Source organism: Ammospiza caudacuta, chromosome 10, assembly GCF_027887145.1.
Source record: "Ammospiza caudacuta isolate bAmmCau1 chromosome 10, bAmmCau1.pri, whole genome shotgun sequence".
Taxonomy (NCBI): Eukaryota; Metazoa; Chordata; class Aves; order Passeriformes; family Passerellidae; genus Ammospiza; species Ammospiza caudacuta.
This window is the reverse complement of record NC_080602.1, coordinates 11,571,309-11,596,098: the sequence shown is the minus strand read 5'-3', so window position 1 is coordinate 11,596,098 and position 24,790 is coordinate 11,571,309. Positions and strand designations below refer to the sequence as shown.

Sequence of the window (24,790 nt, the reverse complement as noted above, 5' to 3'; positions counted from 1 at the left end):
ATGAAGCGGCGATTGGACGAGCAGGAGTCTCCCGTGTATGCGTCGCAGCAGAGACGTATCACCAGCAGCACCGAGGCTTTCCCGCACCAGCACCGCGTGCTCGCCCCGGCCCCGCCGGTCTATGAGGCCGTGTCCGACACCATGCAGTCAGCCACGGGCATCCAGTACTCTGTAACTCCCAGCTACCAGGTGTGTGTGCTCAGCCCTTAGCTCCATGGACAGTCAGCACTGTGTTGTAGCACCACAGAGTTCCGTATTTAACACAAAGTTTTGTTTTGGTAACCGGGATTTTCTTTAAAAAATGGACAATGTGTGTCTCGTTGTCAGTACTTGCTTTGTTGGCTTCATTCATGAACCAACATGGTGTGACTTAGCTTTCTTGAACATGGTTCTCTCAGACCAAGGTCTCTGAATCAGACTGGTTTGTGGAGGGTTTTTCCTCTGTTTTTCTGTTTTTCAGCAGGAAAAGGTTTGCTGTTGTAAAAGACGTATGGTATCTTGGGTGATCTTAAGCTTAACGGACTAGATCAGCATTTAGATTGAAGACTTTCAGGAAAATTGAAATGTTTCGTAAAACATTACCCCAGAGTCTTTAGGTGGCACTCTTCCCTCTCTTGCCTCCTTTACAAGGAGCTGGCAGGTGGGAACAGGGAAAAAAAGAATCTTTTTAAGAGTACACTGGAGATAGCCTTTTCCTTCTCTTTCACTGACAGCTATTTGTGGCATATTTGTCTCTGCCACATTTCTGGTATGTTCAATCTTCCACACTTGTGTTGCTGGTGAGCTGCTCTCCCTGTCCAGTGCCTGATTTTACACACAGCTTCATCCTTGCTTCTGCAGAAAGGATATTCACACTGATAGTGGCAGCCACTGAGCTGAAGAGCTGCAGGCAGACCCTTTGTAAGAGGGTGTGTTGATACTGGCAGTCCTTCCTAAAAAGAACTTAGATGGGCCAGCAGGGAAACCTTATTTTGTCCATGAAGATTGAATTAAGTATGTCCCATCTAAAAGAGGCTTGGATGGAAAACTGGGTTTGTGAAAATGATTTTCCAAATTGAAATTTTCCTGGTTTATGGTATGAAGAAGTCCTGAAAGTGCATGGTTTCTGTTCTTTCCCTGGTTTTCTAGGGGAAATACCAAGCTGGGTTTTGAGCTTGGTATTTCCCCTAGAGCCTGCTGATGCCAGAGAGCCACAATTTGAGTTTTAGTACCCAAACTGAATTATCAAGACTGTCAATTCATTCATTCAGATTATTACTTGTGACATATCGGGAAAGGAGAGAACCGTGGCTCTTGCCAGATGAAAAATTCCATTTTACCCTCCTTTTCCAGGTCTTTGTGTCAGGGGATGTGCAGGACAGGCAGTGAGTGTGCAGGCTGGGGACAACCTGTGTTTGGCACGTGTCTGCAGGGAGGGTGGGATGAGAGTTGTCTGGATTTGGTCAAGCAAAGCTGTTAGCAGTCATGGTTAAAGCTCAAACCAGCTGCCTTCTGCTTCCTTGACTGTCCTGCAGTGTCTGGGGAGCTGGGAGGCCGTGCCTGATGTGCTGTTTGCCTTGGCAGGTGTCGGCCGTGCCGCAGAGCTCGGGCAGCCACGGGCCGGCCATCGCCGCCGTGCACAGCGGCCACCACCACCCCGCGCCCGTGCAGCCCCACGGCAGCCAGGTGGTGCAGAGCCACACACACCCCACGCCCCCAGCCGTGCCTGTGCAGGGCCAGCAGCAGTTCCAGAGGCTCAAGGTAACATCAGAAGCTGCCTGATGTCAGCCATCCTCTCCCAAAATTCCTTCTGTGGCCAGGTCCCTTTTTCTGTCCATTTTTAACTCCCTTTTCCTTTTCCCCCCCTTTTCCTTTTCCCCCCCTTTTCCTTTCCCCCCCCTTTTCCTTTCCCCCCCCTTTTCCTTTTCCCCCCCCTTTTCCTTTTCCCCCCCCTTTTCCTTTTCCCCCCCTTTTCCTTTTCCCCCCCTTTTCCTTTTCCCCCCCTTTTCCTTTTCCCCCCCTTTTCCTTTTCCCCCCCTTTTCCTTTTCCCCCCTTTTCCTTTTCCCCCCCTTTCCTTTTTTTTCCCCCCTTTCCTTTCCCATGTTTGGGAGTCTATTAAACACAGAAATGGACTTCTCTTTCTGCTGAAGCCCTGTTGTCTCACATAGCCATAATAAAAAGAAATTGGACTGGCCAGGAAAAGATTTGTGGCAGGGAGGGAAAGGAGGAATGTATTGCTTAAGAGTATTTGGATGAATGGGTTAAATTACCAAAACATTTGGTGCTTTTCTGAACACATGGCATATGTGGGTGGTTGTGTGGGAGTAATTTGGGAGTAAGGAAGGCTCTATTCTCAGATTATGTGCTGTAAAGCCCTTAAACAAAGAGAAAAGTCCACCAAAAATAACCCCTTTAAGTTGCTACATTTGGAGAAGGCACATACATACAAATTGATGCCTGTTTCAGCTTCTTCCAAATACGGTGTGAGTCTTTTCCAGTTTTGGTGGAAACCACCATTCCTTTTGCTGAATGTGGGAAACTTCATTTCTACAAACCTCTGAAAACCAGTTTCAAAAAGAGTGCTTCTTCCTCACAGTGAAATCCATGGAAAGTCCTGTGCTGATGCAAGGTTGGGGCTATACATGAGCTTTTCTTCCATTGTGTAATTTCAGACCCAAGAGGGGTCCCATGTGCAGCTCTTGCAGCTGCTGAGTGCTTGGCCAGGCTGCTGGAGGCTCAGGGACCCAGAACTCTCTGTTTGGGCCAGGACTCTTCTTCCTGCACCTCTGAAAATTGGCTGTTGGTACACAAATCATGAACCTCTTGCTGTTTGAGGTGTAAAACAATTTGCCACCCACGGTTGCCATTTCCAAAGCCCTTCTATGTTGAACTGAAATGTCTGGCTTTTTGAGAGAAGTGCAAGCGTGTACCTGGCAGACATCTACTACACTGAATATGTCATTTCCACTTTCTGCTTATTCTTAGAGTTCCATAATAATTTCCACATATGAATGCAGGAAAAATACTCAGTCTAGTTCTGTTTATCCTAGCAGTCACTTCAGTGATGGTAGATTTGGAGCATGTTGGGTTTTGAGTTTTTTTTTCATTCTGAGTAATTCTGCTGATCTGTGTTGCTTTTTTTTTTTTTTTTCCTTTTTGGCTTTTTTCTTTTTTTTTGGTACAGTTTTATCTTGTGGGCCAGGAGTGGGGAGTGAGTACTTCTTATTCAAACAGTGCTGGTAGTACACAAACCAGGCTCATGAGCTTTTTGCTCCTTAATTCCCTGCCCAGGCTCAGGGCTAACAGCTGTGTTTTCAAATGCTGAGTGTTTTACAGAACAATGGGAGGTGAAATCAAATCTTCTCTGCTAATATGACCTGTCTGTTCTGTCTCCAGGTGGAGGATGCATTGTCTTACCTTGACCAGGTGAAGCTACAGTTTGGTAGTCAGCCACAGGTCTACAATGACTTCTTGGATATTATGAAGGAATTTAAATCTCAAAGGTAACAAGCTGCATTTGCTTCTTCCTTCCAGAGTGTGTGTGGACATGGGAGCACAGGGCAGGAGCTGAATTCTGTCCTTTGTATACAGAACAGCACACCTGGAAAATGATGTAAAAGCAGTTGTGTCCTTTATTTTCTGAAAATGAAATGCATCCCTTCATTTATACTAAATCTCTGCCTAGAGTGGGAGTTCACAAGTTCAGCCTTGACAGCTGATTCATCTGGTTGTCTGCCCATTAATAATGGTCAGACTTGGGACTGGATCTCATGGATATAAAGCCCTGTCTGGGCTGATAAAATAATGCTAATGTCACTCTTGAGTTCAGCAGTCTGTAGGATTCATTTTTGCATTGTTTTATGTGTTAGAGGTGATAAGGGGAAGGAAAAGTGTACTGGAAGATTGCTGTGTGGAGAACTTTGTCCCAGTGCAAGGTGCCAGGGGACGGTGACATTGTGATCTTATTCCTCGCCCAGCATCGACACTCCGGGCGTGATCAGCCGTGTGTCGCAGCTCTTCAAGGGCCACCCTGACCTCATCATGGGCTTCAACACTTTCCTGCCACCTGGCTACAAGATTGAGGTGCAGACCAATGACATGGTGAACGTGACCACCCCGGGGCAGGTTCACCAGATCCCCACGCACGGGCTGCAGCCCCAGCCGCAGCCGCAGCCGCCGCATCCGTCGCAGCCTTCGGCGCAGTCGACCCCGACACCAGCACAGCCAGCACCACAGCCCACACCTGCCAAAATCAGCAAGGTGAGGGGCTCTGGGTGACCTGCTCTGAGAGCACAGAGACCCTGCTGCCTCCAGCTGAAGCTGGTGTGCAGCTAGAGGGTGAAAAATTAACTCCCAGCTGCTTTCCCACAGTATTCGTGAACCTTCATGTGTTCCCCTTCTGCTGCTGGATTCATTTCTCGTTTTCAAACTTGAAGAAGTTAATGTGACAGCAATTCAAATAAGCTTTCCAAAACATTAAGGGTTTGGAGAAGCCTTGTTGCTGGCAGTGGGGAGCTGAAAGACAGTCAGACATCTGGTAAATGGCACACACATTATTCAAGAAGTGATCCAGCAACCTAGGGAAAAGGTTCCTAGTTAAAGCACTGGGCACACACTATCTGCCTGCTTTTGTGTGTGTTGTCTTAGACCTAAAGTCCCAAAAAATTGCCCATAAAACAGAGGTTGTGATAAAGATGTTCTCTTTGGTGTGGAAGTGTGTGAGTAATTTCAAATGCTTGAGGCAATTAAGCCTTTAGGAAACCTTCATTTGTTATTTGGTGGCTTCTGCATTGCTTGAAGTCTTGTTTTCAGATTGAATGTTTTTTGTAGAGGGGTCTGGTTCAGCTGTCAGCTGGAAGGGTTCAGGAGTTATTGGCAACATCTAAAGTGCAAGAGTTTAGCAGAATTACCATGGTGTTGCCTGTAGGTATTGGTTGTGTTTGTCCAAAACAGAGACCTTTGAGTAACAAAGGAAATTTGACTCTGGTTTAGATATAATCCAGATTCTACTGTCCAAAAAATTTATTTTGTGTGAAACAGAACAGGATAATAGACATTCAAGGAGATTACTCCAGATGAAATTTCATGTATTTTAGCCTCGAAGTGCAAAAAGATTTCAGAGCCTTAGGGAGGGGATCTCCAAAGTTTCCAGGGTTAATCCCTAAACTGTTAGATAACAATTGCCTGGAAAAGCTAAAGGAAGAGGTAACATGCAGTTAAAAAGCAGCAGGGTTTAAAATGTGGCAGTTAGCTGATCTCTGGGCAAACATTGTTGGGACATGCAACTTCCTGCTCAGAAATGGCAAACAAAAACATGCTGAAAGATTTGCTAAAAGATTTGCCAAGCTGGACACTGCAGATCATTCCAGAATGAACTTGCCTGTGATAGATTTCAGGGATTTTTTTCTGAAGAGGTACATGCTCTCAGTAAAGATGTAGCAGTCTCCTTAACACCATAGGATAAGTGATTTTCTCCCTATCACACCTGCAAAGTGTTGAACTGTCCTTGCTGAAGCTTTAAAATGAGCCTGAGGGACAGGCTAGACAATGAGGTAAGATGTCCCTACCAGGCAGGTAAAGGCAGGACAGGATATTGTAACACGATATTTATGCCCATCCTAAGACAGTTATTTAAATTCTCAGTCCTGAAAACTCATGTTTTAAATTTCAAAACTCATATTAAACAGAGGGGAATAAGTACTTCCATTTCCATTTCAAATGCCACCTCAAAACTAAATTTTCACCTGGCTGTTCAATGTCCATCGAGAGTATTCAAAATAATTACTCACTGCCTGCTTTTTGTCTGAAGAAACTCATGTTTTCCTTTGCTATTGCCTCCATTCATCCCACAATTGTTGACTAGTGCCAAAGTGACTGGCTGTGTGGGAGCCAGCTATATCTATGCATCTTGTCTCTGTTAAGTTTTTGAGGTAGTTTGTGTCTCTTGTCAGGTTTCAGTCCAAAGCAGTTAGCAAGGAAAATAATAACTGCTTGAATGGCCCAGGTATTTTGTCTTGGTGATGTGGTTTAGTCTTTGCTGGCCCAGTAAATATTTATCTATTTTTATTTATTTATTGATTTATCCGTAAGTGGATTAAAATTGCTTTATCCTGACCATGAGGGGGGTCTGCTGCATCCTAACAGAGCCTGTGTTCCCCTCAGCCATCACAGTTGCAGTTTAATCTCTGCTAGCCCGCTAAATATTTATCTATTTTTATTTATTGATTTATTTATACCTAAGTGGGTTAAAGTTGCTTTATCCTGACCATGAGGGGGATCCGCTGCTTCCTAACAGAGCCTGTGTTCCCCTCAGCCATCGCAGCTGCAGGCCCACACTCCTGCCAGCCAGCAGACGCCGCCGATCCCGCCGTACGCGTCGCCGCGCTCGCCGCCGGTGCAGCCGCACACGCCCGTGACAATCTCCCTGGGCACCACACCGTCCCTGCAGAACAATCAGCCCGTGGAGTTCAACCACGCCATCAACTACGTCAACAAGATCAAAAACCGCTTCCAGGGACAGCCAGACATCTACAAAGCCTTCCTGGAGATTCTCCATACGTATCAGGTGAGTGTTGGAAATGTGAGTTTGTGTCTGTGTATGGTTCTTCCTCTTGCTTTGCTTTGAGGGCTCTCCAAAACCTGCATTTGGGTCTTCTGCTGTACTAGCAGTGGCCGGCAGGTAATCATGGACTGGTTTGGATTGGAAGGGGCCTTAAAGATCGTCTAGTCCAACCCTTTGCCATAGGCAGGGGCACCTTCTGCTAGGTCAGGTTGCTCCAAGCCCTGCCCAGCTGGTCTTGAAGTCTGCTTGAACTAAGCAGAAGTCTGGCAAGTTAAAAAGATTACATAGCAGGATGAAGTAATAGATCTCAATCCATCATCTTTATTTGGAAGTCTCTGCAATACTTGTTTAGAAACTGGGTTTGGCGTTTTTCTATGAGCACGTGTCAGGATGAGGCAATGTGGCTGTAGCTCTATGTTAAAAGCAAAAAAAAAACCACTTCCTTGGTCAGTGTCTTACTGTTCCAGGGCCAGTTGGGCATTTAGGATGCATTTGTAGTGTATATATATACTTAGAATATATGAGTCATACCATTAATATATATAGCTTTATAAAAGAAGCTGAGACCTTTGCTGTTCCATTATTCCCATTGTTTTTTCTTTGCCACTTGAATAGTTTGTGCATCCTTTCTTCTGACACCTCTCCTCTTTCCTCTGGCAGAAAGAGCAGCGTAATGCCAAGGAGGCAGGAGGGAACTACACACCAGCCCTGACAGAGCAGGAGGTCTATGCCCAGGTGGCTCGCCTCTTCAAGAACCAGGAGGATCTGCTCTCAGAATTCGGGCAGTTCCTGCCTGATGCCAACAGCTCTGTGGTGAGTACCCTTGGAGACAGGGTGAAATACCTAGTGCAGACTGTTCTGTATGAAGCCAGTGTTCATAAAAATGAGCTTTTGCTCTAGCTTTCCTGGGGTGTAGGAAGGAGATCAGGGGGGTAGACTGTGTTTTCTGGCTACAACTTGTCTCTTAAATAACTTTTATTTTAAATGCAATTCCTTTGCCTAAGAAGGCTCTTCTAAGTTAGGGCTGTAACTGCAGTAAAATCCATTGATCATCTAGAGCTATGAGCTTTGGGGTCCCCAGCACAGGAAAGACATGGATCTGTCAGAGCAAGTCCAGAGGCCACCAGAATGATCAGAGGGATGAAGCACATCTCCTGTGACCAAAGGCTGAGAGAATTAGGATTGTTCTCCCTGGAAAAGAGAAGGCTCGGGGTCACCTAATTGTGGCCTTCCAGTATCTGAAGAGAGCCTCAAAAAAAGATGGAGAGAGACTCTTTACAAGAATATTGAGTGGCAGGACAAGGGGGAATGGCTTCAAACTGAAAGAGAGTAGATTTAGATTAGATAATAGAAAAAAATTCTTCCCTGTGAGGGTGGTGAGACAGGGTGGCAGAGGCTACCCTGAGGAGCTATGGCTGCCCCATCCCTGGAGGTGTTCAAGGGCAGGTCGAATGGAACTCTGAGCAACTTGAGTAGTGAGAGGTGTCCCTGGCCATGGCATGGCGTTGGAACTGAATGACCTTAAAGGTCCCTTCCAACCCAACCCATTCAGTGACATTTTGTGTGGAACATAGCCCTTAATGGTCTTATGGGTTTGTCTCTGAACAAGCTGTTGAGCAAGACAACTGCAGAGAAAGTGGAATCAGTCAGGAATGACCACGGGGGCACAGTGAAGAAGCCACAGCTCAACAACAAGCAGCAGAGACCCAACCAGAATGGCTGCCAGATCCGACGGCACTCGGGCACCGGAGCCACCCCTCCGGTGAAGGTAAGAGCCTGGGCTGCTCCTTCAGGATGTGTCTTCCAAGTCCTTGTGGTTTTTGTGGCACAGGCTGCAGCTTGAGAACATGGAAAATAGTGTTTGTCTTTAAACCTTTCAGAAGTCCTTGTTTCCAAGCACAAGTGTTGGCCTCTGATTTTTGCGAACTGATGGTGGTATCTGTTCCTGAGGGTGGGACATAGTTACTTTAATGGCTTGGGGAAACAGAGTTTTCATCACTTTCTAATAAAGATGTAGTTTTAATAGCAGTGTTTAATGAGGGGGAGTGATGGAGTGTGGCGACAAAAGTCTCAGTAATGCCACAGAATAAATTTGCCCAATATTTGTAGCAAGTGTTCCTAAGGCACGTAGGAAAAGATGAGCTGAAAAGGTGTGCCTGAAAGCTTTGTTGTAGTAGAACTTGGAGGAGATGCAGTAGAATCATGTTTGCTCATCTTTCCTGTGATGAAGCTTTTAATGCAATGATAAATGATTACTCTCTCAGCAGAGTTTGCCCTTTTCAAATGACACATGATTTGTGAGAGCAGCAAGACTTTGTAGTGCAACAAAAATTGTCCTGTGGCCAGGTGGCCTCGTGTTTGTGCATGAGGGATAAATTTGCCTGATTTTTTTGAAGCCAGTATATCTTCCTTTGTCATGAGAAGCATTAGCAGGCATAATTGTACCATTTAAGTCCCCTTCTGCCCTTTCTCCTCCTCTTCAAATCGAGGGCACCAAAATAAAGCACGTTTTGGAAGCACCTTTCAGCCTTTCTGAGAATGGGGAAAATAAAACATCTTTCAGTAGAATGTAAGAGAGAAAAAAATTGTCATTCTGGGGAGATATAAGACTTGCAAAACTGGATGAGTGATAGGAGAATCATCTATTCTGGCAGTTTTCCAAACTAGTTATCAAAGTAAGATACGCTGTAGTGTGATTGAAACAATCAGCTAGTTACAGGAAAGGGTGAAACAATGTATTACAGATATGTGGAATGCCATGCTACTTATTAACATTCAGTAAATTAACTTGTAGCACATGCTTTAATAGACTTTTCTTCTTTAAAAAGCCACCTTTCCTTTAATGGGAAGCACATGCTGAGGTCAGGGAGCTGGCACTCACCTATGATAAATAATCAAATTATCCCAACTTGTTGAACACACCTTTTATTTTTAATTGTCTAATTACCTTTCTTTTTTTTTTTTCTTTTTTTTTTTTTTGATAACAGAAGAAACCAAAGCTGCTTGGTTTGAAAGACCAGTCTTTGGCAGAAGCCAGCAAACATGGTGTGGGGACAGAATCTCTCTTCTTTGAGAAGGTGAGAGGCAGGATGCAGATGTTGCATGTCCTTGATGTATGTCCTTCCTATGTACACATCTGGATTTTTATCACAGTGAAGTGTGAGATTTACACCACCCTGATAACATTTCTCAGCTTAACCTCAGATGTGTCCTGCGACCTCTAAGTCAGATACATTGATTTTTTTTAAATTGATGACATTTTTTACATGTGTCTTTTCCCCAAAACTCCTTCTCCAGCTTTCCACCTGCTGCTGCTGGGCAATTTGTTTAAAGGGAATGGGATTATTTTCTTGTAGCCCACACTCCAAGTGGTTTTCCCCTTTATAAGATCCCCCTACAGCTGATGATGTGTCTTGCTGTGTTGGCACAGCTTGTACCCATCTACAGCCAGCTGGCTGCAGGGGGGGAGCTCAGTTTACAAAGCACCTGATTCATGTTTACATTGGGTTGGGTTTTTTTAATTTCCCCTCAGAGATTAATCTAATTAATTGCACAGTTGCTACCTGTTGCTGGTTTAGCACACAGATCGAGTGAAAGGAGATATGGGATGTTTCCAAGTGGTACCTTGGTGTCTTCTCTGAGATGTCCATACAGGGCCTTATAGCTCAGAGGGGAGTATGGGATGAAGTTAAAACCATCTTTTAAGCAATATTCACGCACTGATGACAGTCTTGGTTGCTCCCTGCTGATCTGGTGAATTCTGCAGCGTGATGGGAACCAGCTAATGGTAACTGGGAACCAATTTATTGCTTGGAGGATGTGTAGGTGTTAACATGAGTAAACCTAGGAATCCCTGCTGTGGAATTATAGCCATAATGATGAATAACTTAACAGTGATAGATTTCAGTCTGATGTGTAGATCCTGCTGTTGTTGTGGGAAAGGTGGTGGTGTTGGGATGAATAGTTTGGCTTTCTCATTTTGTGAAGGTCGGGGTTACAAGAAGGAGGATTACAGAGGTCACAGAAGAAGGATTGTCTGTGACAATCCAAGCTGGAAGGAGGGAGAGGCTGGAGAGGTGTTACCCAGGGCATGGGTCTCATATCCCCCACTCCCTGCTTGAAATACTATATGAAGTTTAAAAGCAGCCTAGGTGGGTTTGTGGTGCTGCAGTTGTAACTGATGTTGTCCAGTGATTCCAGTGCTTTGTGATCCAGCTGTTAGAGGGTTCTATGAAGGATTTAGTTCTTCACTTGCAGCTCCTCTCTTAGAGTAATGCCCCAGTGCTGACATTGCAGGGGATCCCAGCATGGGGGTGGCTCCAGCAGTACCAGTTTGTCTGGCCCTGTGTACAGGGCGAGTTCTCTCTGTTAAACTCAAAGATTTATGTGCCTTGGTGGGAAACACAGTGTCAAACCCAGGTCTCCTGGACCTCCCCATGCTGAGTGTCACCCTGACAGCTCCTCTTCTCTTGTCTCTCTGGCTCAGGTCCGCAAAGCTCTGCGCAGCACCGAGGCGTACGAGAACTTCCTGCGCTGCCTGGTCATCTTCAACCAGGAGGTGATCTCCAGGGCTGAGCTCGTGCAGCTGGTCTCTCCATTCCTGGGGTAAGTGCAGCCCCTTTCCTGGTCTGTTTCTCTTGTGGAGCGAGGAAAGAAACATTCACCTTCATGGTCTTCTGCACTGCCCTTTCCTGTTCCTTATCCCAGAGAGATTCCCAGCTGTGTCCTGACAGGCAGCGTGCAGGAGCAGCACAGGTGTTGCTTGCTATGTGCCTTCCCTTTCCAGTAGGGCAAACAAAATTATTAGCAGCCTGTTTTATTGCAGTTTGTTGCTCTGGAATCATTCTCAAATTATGTCATTTGAGAAAAGATCAACTGTCTAATTACACAGGGAAACGTCCCCCCAAAAAAGCAGAGTGCTGATATAAGCTCACTAAAGTTTCCAAAAAGCAGCTGAATTCTGTCACAAAACCAAAAATGTTAAGAGGAACTCTGTACTTTAAATCATGGTAATCATAATTCCTGTAAGTAATCTGTACTTATAGGAATTTATGATTTTCATGATTGTCAGCAGTGTATAAAACAGCTCTATTAATTGCTTAAAACCAACAGATATCCTCTCATCTACTTTGGGCAGCAGGATTTCAGTGTTTCTTTTATCTGGGCACTGAATTCCTGGTTCCAAGGGAGAAGGCAGTAGCAACATAAATTGGGTTCAGGACCCCATTACAGTAGCTACTGTGCAGAGAAACTGCCCTAAGGAGCTTCCACTCTCTCTGTAGGTCCACTGGAATTAGCCAGGCATCAGCAGGATGCCTGACTTTAGGTAAAAAAGGTGCAATATTTGACAGGAAAATTCTGTACTTTTCCCATCTACTGCCTGTGCTGCTAACTACAGGGAAAGATAAAATACAGGGGGGTTTTTATTCTGGGGTTGGACATTGTCTTTTGCCATATAACAAAAAAGCATTTAATAACTAGTGATTCAATTAGTAACAGGTTCAGTTCATCCTGTTGCTGGAGCTTTGCATGAAATAAGAGGATGTGAACAAATGCTGTATTTTAGACAAATAAATTTTTCAGGAAATTCTGCAAACAGGCAAACTTGGGCCTTGCAGGCAAAGGTTTCTCTGTGATTCATGCTGCTCTGTGAAGTCTGGTTGAAGCAATTGCTTGGCACTGAAACCTTTTGTGTAGTTACAGAATTGCCTTTGGGTTTCTTCTTGCTGCCTCTGGAAAGGAAAGGTCTGGTTTAACATTCAAACCATTGGGAAACAACGAGGAGCCTGGCCTGAGTTCTGTACCAGGGTGGTTTGGGAGACCCAGATGTGACTGTGCCATGAGTGCTGTCCCTGTAGCAAAAGCTGTGACAGCTGCTCCTTGCTGGTCACTAATCCTAAAGCACCTTAGCTGCACCAGGAGAGCAATCCCCACCTGATCAACAGCAGGTGCTTGTGTCCCATTTTTGTTCAGGCTCTGTGGGAGTGGGGTTGAGCAGAGAGGGTCTTCTCACCAGATTGATAATTTAGAGGATTCTCTGTAGTAATCAATCCTAGCCTCAGCTTCACAGCTCAGCACTGTTTGCATTCTGTTTAGCTCATTTTTCACTTTGTTCCTTTTATTTTAGGAAATTCCCAGAACTGTTCACTTGGTTTAAAAACTTCCTGGGATATAAGGAGTCTGTTCACATGGAGACATATCCCAAGGAACGGGCTACTGAGGGGATTGCCATGGAGATTGACTATGCCTCCTGCAAGAGGCTGGGCTCCAGCTACAGAGCCTTGCCCAAGAGCTACCAGCAGCCCAAGTGCACGGGGAGGACTCCACTGTGTAAAGAGGTAAGGCAGGGGCTGTGCCACACAGCAAGGCTCTTCCCAGCCTTTTTAGAGCAAAACAGAGCAGGATGGGGGATTTTGTTTGTATCCCTGTGTTGGAAAGGTTCCTGGGGGTGGTGGGCATGGGGCTGGGGTCAGGCAGCTGCTTTCCCAGCACTGATGCATGCTGCTCCTGCAGCCAGGCATGTGTGGGCACACCATCCTGGCTCAGGATCACCACTGTGCGTGTGGCAGCCCCAGGGGAGCACAGCTCAGGAATTCCTGGTGGCACTCCCATAAACATCTGGATCATAGCCAGAAGTTATTGCACAGGCTGAGGTGTCAGTCTAGGAACTGGGTTATGCTGGGAGTTGTGGTAGCCACGTGGCTGTGATGGTTGGCATCAGCTCTTCTGCAGAAGTTTGTGAAAGGTTTGCATAGAGTGTTGGGAGGCAGCTGGAGAAAAACCTACTGAATAGTTATGATGGTTAATTACTGACATACCTAATGCTCCTACATCTTGTTTATGATGTGTTATGTGGTATGACCTGTGAAAGGAACATTAAGATTGCAAACTTAAGTAGGAGATGACAGAACTGGTTTTCTGTGTGATCTTAATGTGATCTCAGAGGTCCTTTACAAGGTAGTATGTAATTCAGGATTATTGCCACCTTTTTACCTAAATTCTCACTTAGTCTGCTTTCAGAGTTGTCTCTAGGCCAACTTTAAAAGAAAATCATGTTTTCTGTAGACAGATTCTCCCACGTATTCCCTCAGATGCATCTCTCTTTCTCCCTGAAATGCTGAATTTTTAATCCATGTCTTGACACGTCTCTCAAAAGCTTCTTGTGTGATGCAGTTACAAACTTTTCTCCTGTGAGAATCTAATGACTCAGTTGTTCAGGCTTTGAGTTTATGGAAACTGGATCTGGTTTTCAAGACTACTTGCCAAAATTACTGTTTCTATGCCTTTGGCCTCTTTGAGGTGGTTGTTGGGTTGTTTGTTTGCTTGCTTTTTAATATTTTGCTCCTATATTGAAAGCTGCAGGTGCTGAGCTGTTTTGTCAGGAAAGATGATGCTGGGGTATGGTTTTATACTTCCAATTAGCCTTATTTGGAGGCAGCAACTGTGTCCTGTCTAACAGTCAGGTCTGCTGTGGTGACTATACAGTGTTGATGGTGAATCACACATGGGGAACCAGCTGGTTGCAGCTGACTAATCCAAAGTAGCAGAAAAAGCTCCTTTCACCTTTGTTTTCCCCCTTTCCATAAGGTTTTTCCTCACAGCTCCAGCCTATGAATTTTTCAGGCTGCCTGGCTGTTTGGCTTCTGGCTGTTTGGGGTTGCTCTGTGAATGCTGGGCTTTGGAAGGCACACACACTTTTTCCAGCTGGAAATTAGATTGCCCCATCAGTAGACTGTTCTTGAAGTTGGCCAGGTGTGATCCCCTTCAACACTGACCACAACTCTTGTTCTCTCTCTGCCTCCCTCAAAGGTTTTGAATGACACCTGGGTCTCCTTCCCATCCTGGTCTGAAGATTCCACATTTGTGAGCTCCAAGAAGACCCAATATGAAGAGCACATCTACAGGTGTGAGGACGAGCGTTTTGAGGTAAATTGCCTTTCCTTGGTTCATGTCTCAGAAAGCTCTGTTCTGTGAACAGTTAATGAGTTTGATGTAATGATACCTTTAATTCTGCATCTTTTATTGTGTCTGCCACCTGGTCTTGGCATAAAAGTTTGTTTTCTCTTCATGCAAGAAGCAGTGGCTGCATAACCACTAAGCTGCCACACCTGCCCCTCACCTTTTGTGTGGAGAATTTAGTTCACCCTGCTCTACATGAAGTTGTTGAATGGACAAGCATGGAATTGCTGCATCTTTTCTTCCCCCACATAGTACATGAGAACATGCATTCCCCTGTAATCATCTGCAAAGCAATATGTTCAGGATTTTAAATGACATTTTGACTGGAAATGGAAGTTAGCTGGGCAGTTACCTGAATCTGCACAGATTTGGCACGTCCTTTTGTAGAGTAACTGTCAATTGTGTTCTATTCCCAGCTGGAAGATGTAATTTCCGAACTGTATCATTCTGGTAGCCTTTAAATTCTTCCACAGTATTATTTAGGTAGCAGATGAAATGTAATTGGGTTATTTTAGAGCAGCTGAACACCAAAGTGCTCGAGTACACCTTGTTAAACAGGCGCAGCTTCTTGATTCGTGTCACTTGAATGTTTGCCTCCGTCAAGTATCATGTTTTGTCTATTCAAACGCTGCGGCTAATGGCACTGTTCTCTCCAGCTGGATGTTGTCTTGGAGACCAACCTGGCAACCATCCGCGTTCTTGAGGCAATCCAGAAGAAGCTGTCACGCTTGTCTGCGGAGGAGCAGGCCAAATTCCGGCTGGACAACACCCTGGGGGGCACCTCGGAGGTGATCCACCGCAAGGCTCTCCAGAGGATATACGCTGACAAAGCAGCGGACATCATCGATGGGCTGCGCAAGAACCCCTCTGTGGCTGTGCCCATCGTGCTGAAAAGGTACTGATTGCCCCAGCACCCTGCCCCAGGCTCCCCTCACAAGGGTGATGCACTCTATGCCCTCCAAATTTACGGAAACGTGGCTGAGTGTGCCCTCCACAAGGCTGTGAATTTACCCCAAAAGGTTGTTGTGACTGTGTTCATAGGGGTTCTTGGATGAGGGAAGAGACGAAGATCTGACTCCGTGTTTCAAAAGGCTTGATTTATTATTTTATTTTATATATTGCATTAAAACTATACTAAAAGAATAGAAGAAAAGGATATCATCAGAAGGCTAGCTAAGAATAGAATTGGAAAGAATGATAACAAAAGCTTCTGTCTCGGACAGAGAGTCCGAGCCAGCTGACTGTGATTGGCCATTAATTAGAAACAACTCTATGAGACCAATCACAGATCCACTTGTTGCATTCCACAGCAGCAGATAATCAATGTTTACTTTTTTTCCTGAGGCCTCTCAGCTTCTCAGGAGGAAAAATCTTAAGGAAAGGGTTTTCCATAAAAATTGTCTGCAACAGGTTGTGGCTGCCCAACCCCTGGAAGTGTTCAAGGCCGGGCAGGGCTTGGAGCAACATGGTCCAGTGGGAAGTGTCCCTGTCCATGGCAGGGGGTGGAATAGGATGATCTGCAAGGTCCCTTCCGAACCAAGCCATTCCATGATTCTATTCTTGTGTGAAACTAAAAAATTCATTTATATTCTGGACAGTTGGTTATTCCAAAATAATCACCCAGAGGGAATTGCCCTCCTCAAGCAAAATCCTTACAGCTCAGCTGGAAGGATATAGAGCTCTTGTTGTCTCCTGTTGAGCTTTTTTCTTCCCTGGTGTCAGCACTGTGTGTAAGATAAGGGAACTGTTGTCCTAGGGTAACTGTGATCCCTTTCCAAATCCTATGGGTGTGTGTGCCCAGATCCTGCTGTCTCTGCTATGCTCAGATTCCCAGTCCTGTTTCTGTTGTCAGCCTCCCCTTCCTCAGTTAAAAGGAAGTGGGTGCTGCAACTCCTTGGGGAAGGTCGAGGGGATGTGTAAGCAGCACATGCTGTTTTATCTCTGTGGGGCTCTTGGTCCTGTGTTTTGGAGTTCTGGGGCTGGGCAGAGCAGCCTTCCCAGGATGCCTGCAAGGTCCCAGTTTCCCTACCCTTCTTCAGCTGAATCAGGGGTGCTTTGCTTGGGATGCTGAGTCAAGGTTCAGGAATGCATTCCCAGGATACTCAGGTGTCCATGCTTTGTTTGGTTGTCCAAACTAAGCTGCCCTCATTCCACAGGTGGAGCTTTCTGGGGATTTCTGAGAGACCAGGGCCGTTTTTGCCTTCCCTGTCCCTTTATTCCCTCTCCTAGGGTTACTTTGTTTCTGCATGGTTTTACCTAAATGTGAAAGGATCCCAGAGTGGTTTCTCCAGAAAGGTGTGTTGAGGGGGCACCTCCTGGAAAGCTCCTTTCTGTGGGATCTTTGATCCATGCCCATTTCATTGGGAGTTCAGCTCTTGTCTACACTCACTAAGAACCACAAGCTGAGGTTTTTCTTATATGCTCACCTCTTAGCTCACCTTTGTTTTCTTGATCCAAGGTTAAAGATGAAAGAGGAAGAGTGGCGAGAAGCCCAGAGAGGATTTAATAAAGTCTGGCGAGAGCAGAATGAGAAGTATTACCTGAAATCCTTGGACCACCAGGGCATCAACTTCAAGCAGAATGATACCAAGGTCCTAAGGTCAAAGAGTCTCCTCAATGAGATTGAAAGCATCTATGATGAGGTGAGATGGTCACCAGTAGTTTCCTTCCCTCGAGCTTATGCATTTTGCTAGTCCAGTTTCGGCTCCTCTTCCTCACAGCTTGATGAGGGAGGAAATCTGTTTCTAGCAGGCTCTTGGGTGGTGGAGAGGGATTGTTTAGGCTGATTTTTATGCTGTTTCTTCTTTGCAGAGGCAAGAACAGGCTTCAGAAGACAATGCTGGAGTCCCCACAGGCCCACACCTCTCACTAGCCTATGAAGACAAGCAGATTCTGGAAGATGCTGCCTCTCTCATCATCCACCACGTGAAGCGGCAGACAGGAATCCAGAAAGAGGACAAGTACAAAATCAAGCAGATCATGTATCACTTCATTCCAGACCTGCTGTTTGCTCAGCGAGGTGAACTCTCAGATGTGGAAGAGGAAGAAGAGGAAGAAATGGATGTGGATGAAGCCACTGGGGCTGCAAAAAAGCACAACGGTGTTGGGGGCAGCCCTCCCAAAACCAAGCTGATGTTCAACAACACGACAGCCCAGAAGCTGCGGGGCATGGATGAGGTCTACAACCTCTTCTACGTGAACAGCAACTGGTACATCTTCATGAGGCTGCACCAGATCCTGTGCTTGCGGCTGCTGCGGATCTGCACCCAGGCCGAGCGGCAGATCGAGGAGGAGACGCGGGAACGGGAGTGGGAGAGGGAAGTGCTGGGCATAAAGCGAGACAAGAGTGACAGTCCTGCCATCCAGCTGCGACTCAAGGAGCCCAGTGAGTGACTTCTGCTGGGAGGCTGGGGGAAAATGGTGTTTCTGTGTGAGGGTGTTCACAGGGGTTCTTGGATGAGGGAAGAGACGAGAATGCTGACTTTATGTTTTAGAAGGTTTGATTTATTATTTTATGATATATATTACATTAAAACTGTACTAAAAGAATAGAAGAAAAGGTTCTCATCAGAAGGCCAGCTAAGAATAGAAAAGAAAGGAATGATAACAAAGGTTTGTGGATCAGGCTCTGTGTCTAAGCTGGGCTGAGATTGGCCATTAATTACAAACAACCACATGAGACCAATCACAGATCTACCTGTTGCATTCTACAGCAGCAGATAATCATTGTTTACATTTTGTTCTTGAGGCTTCTCAGGAGGAAAAATCTTAAGGAAAGGATTTTTCATAAAAGTTGTCTGCGACATTTCTGTTTGTAGTGTGCTGACAGGGTGTTTGGTGTCTTCAGACACGTGACAGCAGTGAGCCTTTAACATGGGCTCTCTTTTATTATCCCTGGGAAGATGGGGAAACATAGGACTTGCACTAGCAGAAGGATAATAAGCAGTAGTTATTTCATTGTTGTACACTTGTGTATTCTTAAGTTCCCTAAGTAAAACCTTTCAGAAATAAATTGCTCATGGAGGAGGCTAGAGCTAGAAAGCAAAATATTGTGAAAATACCTGTGGCCATAAAAGGTATGGTTTTATGTACAAAGATTTATGTCCATAAAGGACAAGTTCAAGTAACTCTTCAGCTTATGTGGGTCACCTGAGGACCTAAAATCCCAGCAGCCCTTCCTGGGGGTGGTGTTTCCATGTGTCCCCTTCTCTCCTGCTGCAGTGGACATTGATGTTGAGGATTATTACCCGGCCTTCCTGGACATGGTGCGCAACCTGCTGGACGGGAACATGGACTCGTCGCAGTACGAGGACTCGCTGCGCGAGATGTTCACCATCCACGCCTACATCGCCTTCACCATGGACAAGCTGATCCAGAGCATTGTCAGACAGGTGCCTGCAGCACGCCCTGGGGGCTGGGTGGGGTGGGGCAGGGACAGCAGGCAGGCTGTTTGCTCCAGGCTCACATTGGAGGCAGTGTTGTATGCCCACATGGGGAATTTCAGCTAAATTCAAGGTATTTCTTCACCCAGCTCTCTGACCCTCATAGTAAAGAAGTGATAGAGAGTGATTTTTGATCTGTTTGAATTATTGAGAATATCCTCTTTAAAGTTTTCCATATCTTTTAGGATGTAAGTATTCAAAGCATGTCCAGAGCTAATCTTGCTTTAGCTTTGAAAAAAAAAAAAAACAAAGAAATTACATCTAAATAGTTCCTTTCCTTTCCATCAGTGCTGTAGGAGTGCATGCTTTTTCTAAAAACCTTTTGTCTCTTTTATCTGGCTGCTGGAGTAGCTCATTTTGGCTGTTAAACTCCAGTCCTTTTATTGGGTTGGTAGGAAGAATGCGTGAGCAAGGGAAAAATTCTTGTGCCTTTTTGTAGCATAAAGAACAAAAACAGACACAAGGGGCTGGAAGTGGAATAGCTTGAAAGGGCTTTCCTCTTTCAGAAGGGTAGAGCTGCTCTTCAGAAGCCCTTCAGTCCAGAGATTAACTGAATTCAGAAGACAGTTGGGAGACCTTTGATTTTTACACTTACACAAAATATGGATTTGATCTTAAACCTCCCACCCCTCTTCTCAGACACAGCAGCAGCCTCTTGGTGAGGAGGGGACACGCTGTGTCATGGAGCTCTGGCCCTTCCTCCCCTGCTGCTGATCAGAATGTTCTCTGTGTGTAGTTTTTCTCTGAGTACTTGTGCTTTGTCACCTGCTAATTTCTCTAAAGATCTTGTAAGCTTTTCACATAGCAGCAGAGATCATCTGCAAGTGGAAGAAGCTAAGGGATTTTTTTTTTGCTTGAGCTCAATTCCATTGTCGCACCCTTACTTTATTCTATTCTGATGGGGGTGTAGCAGCCTCCCTGACAAACCCCTTGTCCCTGTTGCTCCTGCTTGCAGCTGCAGCACATCGTGAGCGATGAGATCTGTGTGCAGGTGACAGACCTGTACCTGTCAGAGAACAGCAACGGGGCCACCGGAGGGCTCCTGGCGTCCCAGTCCTCCCGCACGCTCCTGGAGGCCGCCTACCAGCGCAAAGCCGAGCAGCTCATGTCCGAGGAGAACTGCTTCAAGGTAAAGCCAGGCTCTGAATGCAGTGCAAAACCAATAGGAGCTGAGGGGGTGCCTTTGAAGGAGGGAGAGACACTGGTCTTTTGAAAAAGAGCCTTGTTTAGGCACCCAAAAATGAAGAAAATTAACTCCGTCCCAGCCAAAACCAGCGCACGTGCAGCCAGCTTTTGGAACATAGGTTAATGCTTCTGTAAGGGCCCCTCAGACATGAAGTTTCAAGGAGGAATATATTTCCTGGAACAGCAATGAATATCCCCTGTGCTTTACAGCAGCTTTGGGCTGTATCATACTGACTGCTTGGCTGCCCCCGCTTTGATTTGTTAGCTCAAACTCTCCTGTTTCTCTGGTGTCTCAGTTTTGTCGACTGTTGGGAGATCTGCCACTGCTCACTGGGCATTAAATCACTGCTGCCTGCATACATTGCTAATAAACCTGTGCTAATCAAATCCATACTTCCTTTGCTGAAGAGGCAGGAAGTGGTCAGGCCCTTTCTGAGCCAGAGAAGTACTTTGGATAAAAGCCTGAGTGTATAATATCTCTTCCTGTGCCCACAAACTTAATTTGAGAGCCCAAGAAGGCCCCAAAACTACCAACTTGCTTCATTGTCCCTTTGCCCCAGTGAGAAGTGAAGGTGTCTGTTTCTATTTCATACCTCCTCTTGCTGAAGTTCCTTCTGCTTTTTCTTTGTAGCTGATGTTCATTCAGAGCAGAGGTCAAGTTCAGTTAACCATTGAGCTGCTGGACACAGAAGAGGAAAACTCAGATGACCCTGTGGAAGCAGAGGTAAGGGCAGCTTGTCCAGAGAGCTGACTGCGATGGCCAAGGTTGAGTGTCCAGCTGAGTGATGGTGTGGTCCATTAGCACAAGACAAAGAAACATCAAGGATGTGCCTTAAAGCTTCCATTGATGTGAGCAGGCAAATCCTTCTTGGTTTATTTCATATTAGAAAATACTCAAAGCCACATAAAGAACCATTGTACCTGCCTTTTTGGGCATAAGGTGCACAGAAGCCTTCAGAAGGCATGTTGTGTTCTGACTTCCAGCTTAGCCTCCTCAAGCCCTACAGTTGTTTGGTGGGAGGGCAGTGGCTGATGTGTGCTCTGTGCTTGCTTCCAGCGCTGGTCTGACTACGTGGAGCGGTACGTCAACTCCGACTCTACCTCCCCCGAGCTTCGCGAGCACCTGGCCCAGAAACCCGTCTTCCTGCCCAGGTGAGTGGCCAGCCTGTGCTGGGAAAGGCCCTTGGAGCTCCTCTCATTCCACCCCCCGCCATGTGCACACACCTCCCATAGACCCTGTCCAGCCTGGCCTAAGCTGAGCTTACACCCAGGGGTGGGTGAGTGCTAATCCCAAGAGGGGTTCTCTGGTTTGCAGGAATCTGAGGCGGATCCGCAAGTGTCAGCGTGGTCGGGAGCAGCAGGAGAAGGAAGGGAAGGAGGGAAACAGTAAGAAGTCCGTGGAGAACATAGAGACCCTGGACAAGATGGAGTGTAAATTCAAGCTGAACTCCTATAAGATGGTGTACGTGATCAAATCAGAGGATTACATGTATAGGAGGACTGCGCTGCTGCGAGCTCAGCAGGTAGGAGCCAGCCAGAGAACGGGCTGGGCTGCTGGTGTTTCCTGGGACCCAGGGGAAGGGAGGAGGCATTGCCTTTCCAGCTGTTTGGGAAGCTGTAAAGGTTTGGGTTTGTCCAAAATGAAAACAGCCTGTGACTCCAGATGGGTGAAATTTTGGAGGATTGCACTGGAGGAAACTGATCTGGTCATCTGGATGCTTTGACACACTCCTTTTTTCATCTTATGGGAATATTTCCATCCACTTCTGTCATGTATTTAGGTTTATAAAACAACTGTTTACCATGTTTCTTGCTGATGTGATACAGGTAGTTGCTTTAGTTCATTAGTTGTAAAGTAATTCTCTTAAACTTTGCATCCACGTCAGATGAGAGCATTTTATTGCAGCATAGTGATACTGATACATGCTGATACTGAGGATTTTGATTGAATTCCATCTATCTCATTCAACTGGCACGAACCTCAAGGAAATGTAAGCTTATAAGCAGGATACTGTGTGCCAGTGCTCTTTACAGAGAATCTGAGCATAAGTTCTTGAAGTGTTAAATATGTAGTGTGCAGCTTATCCCTTGGTTACTGGAATAAACTGAGGAAGCTGTAGAAGATACATTGGATTTTGGAAACAAAGCTATTGGATTTAGCAGTTAACGCCCAAAGCAGTTCAGTCTCTGGGAGAAGAACAAACAAATAATAAAATCTGTAAGTTTTAATCTGGAGGTTTAATTATATTGGCTGTTTTTAATTGTGACTGTAGCCATGGCTTTATACCATCTGTCCTGCATTTTACATTCCTTAGGCAGATGCTCTTACCCAAAAAAGTGCACACTTCTTCCTCTCCTGATGTTTCTGTTAAGTCAGAGCTTCTTGAGCCTGTTAGACCTGGCCTGGGTCTTAATTCTCTGTAGCAATTGTGTCCCCATTATGTGTAACACATGTTGAACTATTTGTTTCCTGGGACTGTGGCCCTCTTGAGGGGCTCTGGACAGACTCTGAGGGCTGGAAAGAGCAGGATTGCCTGGTCCTGGGTGCTAGCAGAGGAAGGTAATGCAGAAGGGACTCACTATATTTCTGACCTCATTTTACCACGTATTTGCTTGGAGAGGAGACTGGGCGAGCCTTCATCAGAGCTTTCCCTCTGTTGCTAGTCCAGTGCCTGCATTACAAATTCCCTGTGTGTTTGATCCCCTTGCCTGTGTCACCCAGTAGCCAGGCTTGGTGTAATCTGGAGTTTGGGGGCCAGAGCTGCCTTTTCCTAACACCTCTCCGTCTCTGCAGTCCCACGAAAGGGTGAGCAAGCGGCTGCACCAGCGGTTCCAGGCCTGGGTGGACAAATGGACCAAGGAGCACGTGCCCCGCGAAATGGCAGCCGAGACAAACAAGTGGCTCATGGGTGAAGGCTTGGAGGGCTTGGTGCCCTGCACCACCACCTGTGACACAGAGACCCTGCACTTTGTCAGCATCAACAAGTACCGCGTCAAATACGGCACGATATTCAAGACACCCTAGGAGTGCCCCGGGGCGAGGAAGAGCCCGGGGGATGTGTGTGTGTGTGCGCGCAGCCAGGGAAGGAGGGAGATGCCTTTCTCCCCTCACTGTGCATCTCCGTCACATGGCCACTTGACTAGTGCGTGGCTGGTGCAGCCTGTCCCGCTGGGGACGTGGATCTCTGCCCGGGGCCGTGGGCTGATGGCCCTTTGTGGGCAGGAAGGACCCTTCTCTGAACTGAGCCATCCCAGAGAAACACCACGAGCTCGTACACACCAGCAGCGTTGAGGCTTTGACTCCCCGGAGGCCCCGAGCGGCGAGGGAGGGGAACAGGATGCTCTCCACCACCGGCCTGCTGGGATGTGTCCCCAAAATCCCCAGGTGCCTGGACTGCTGGGATGTGTCCCTGAAGTCCCCAGGTGCCTGGACTGCTGGGATGTGTCCCTAAAGTCCCCAGGTCACCACTGGATGGATTCCCCTTTCCCGGCAGGCTCCGGCGCGGGCCGGGGCAGCGCAGCCCGGGTTCTTCTCGCTCCCTCCCCTCCCTCCCAGGCTGGACTCACCCTGTGCAGATCGGTCTGTCCTTTCTAGTGCCAGTGGAACTGTTTTATTTTTATTTTGGGTTTTTGGTTTTGTTTTTTTTGTTGTTTGTTTTTTTTTTTTTTTTTTGTACCTGCTTGTTTACTAGTCTCTCCTAGTGCCATGCACCAGCTTTTCACACACACGTACGTACACACACACAGCAGAGAACAACACGATTTTAACATGTTCCCCTCCTTTTTTGTAAATAAATGTACAAATTGTCAATTTTTTTGGGTTTTTTTTTTTGTTTTGTTTTTTTTTCTTTTTTAATTAAAGGAATTATGCTTGATGTGCTAGCATAACTGTACTAGCTTCTTGTGTACCATAGTACCAGGTGGCTTGAGAATTAGTACCGACAGACAGACCGATGGAGACATTTATTACACTTTTTACCAAAGGGAGTTATCATTGTAGTGCTTTTGTGTGGAAACTTTTTTCTCCTTTTTTTGTAAATAAAAAAAATAATGTCTTTGTTCTTAACTGGAGGAAGACACTCGCTCACCCACAGCCGTGTTCCTGGTCTGAGGCACTGTTGCAGCATGCAGGTTTTGGGGTGGGAGAGGGGAGGGGGGAAGAGGGAGGTGTAATCCAACCCCTTTTCTAAGGCTGGCAAGAGGAAACAGCAGAAGCAGCATGTGCACTTGGGGGTTAAACAACTGAGGTATAAGCAGCCTGAAAGAAATATAAATATAGAGTATATAATTTTAATTTTTTTTAATGTTTGGCTTTTTTCCTGGTGGGTAATTTTTATCCACCTTGTCTTCCAGCTCCAAGGATGTTTGCTTTTGGGAAGTGTTGCTGAGCAACTCAGCTGGGGCTGATTGTGCTGATGTATTTTTCCCTTTCTGTCTTGGAGAAAACATCATGGGAAATACCAAGCCAGTACTCGACAGAGCTGCTGTGTGTGTGTGTGTGGGCAAGAGAAGGAGGAGGGACTGAGGGGGGGCTTGGTGCATTTCACTCCAGAAATCCACATATGGGATATATATTTTTTTAAGCAGAGAAATTTAACGCTGGCAGATATTTAAAACACGGGGGAAGATTCTGAATTTAAAAATAAAGAAGTCAGCACAGAC

General features: G+C 46.1%; 1 protein-coding gene across 1 annotated transcript; it reads left to right on the top strand.

The window, feature by feature from the left end:
- Positions 1 to 23,748, top strand: SIN3A (SIN3 transcription regulator family member A). The gene is made up of 20 exons (XM_058811113.1): positions 1 to 189; positions 1,564 to 1,740; positions 3,377 to 3,483; positions 3,958 to 4,240; positions 6,294 to 6,545; positions 7,203 to 7,355; positions 8,152 to 8,310; positions 9,530 to 9,619; positions 11,029 to 11,147; positions 12,670 to 12,880; positions 14,352 to 14,468; positions 15,158 to 15,396; positions 16,960 to 17,143; positions 17,313 to 17,886; positions 18,723 to 18,892; positions 19,899 to 20,072; positions 20,760 to 20,852; positions 21,186 to 21,280; positions 21,444 to 21,651; positions 22,923 to 23,748. The coding sequence occupies exons 1-20, from the start codon at positions 1 to 3 to the stop codon at positions 23,151 to 23,153; spliced, it is 3,825 nt and encodes a 1,274-aa protein (XP_058667096.1). The 3' UTR covers positions 23,154 to 23,748.
- Positions 23,749 to 24,790: the final 1,042 nt, after the last annotated feature.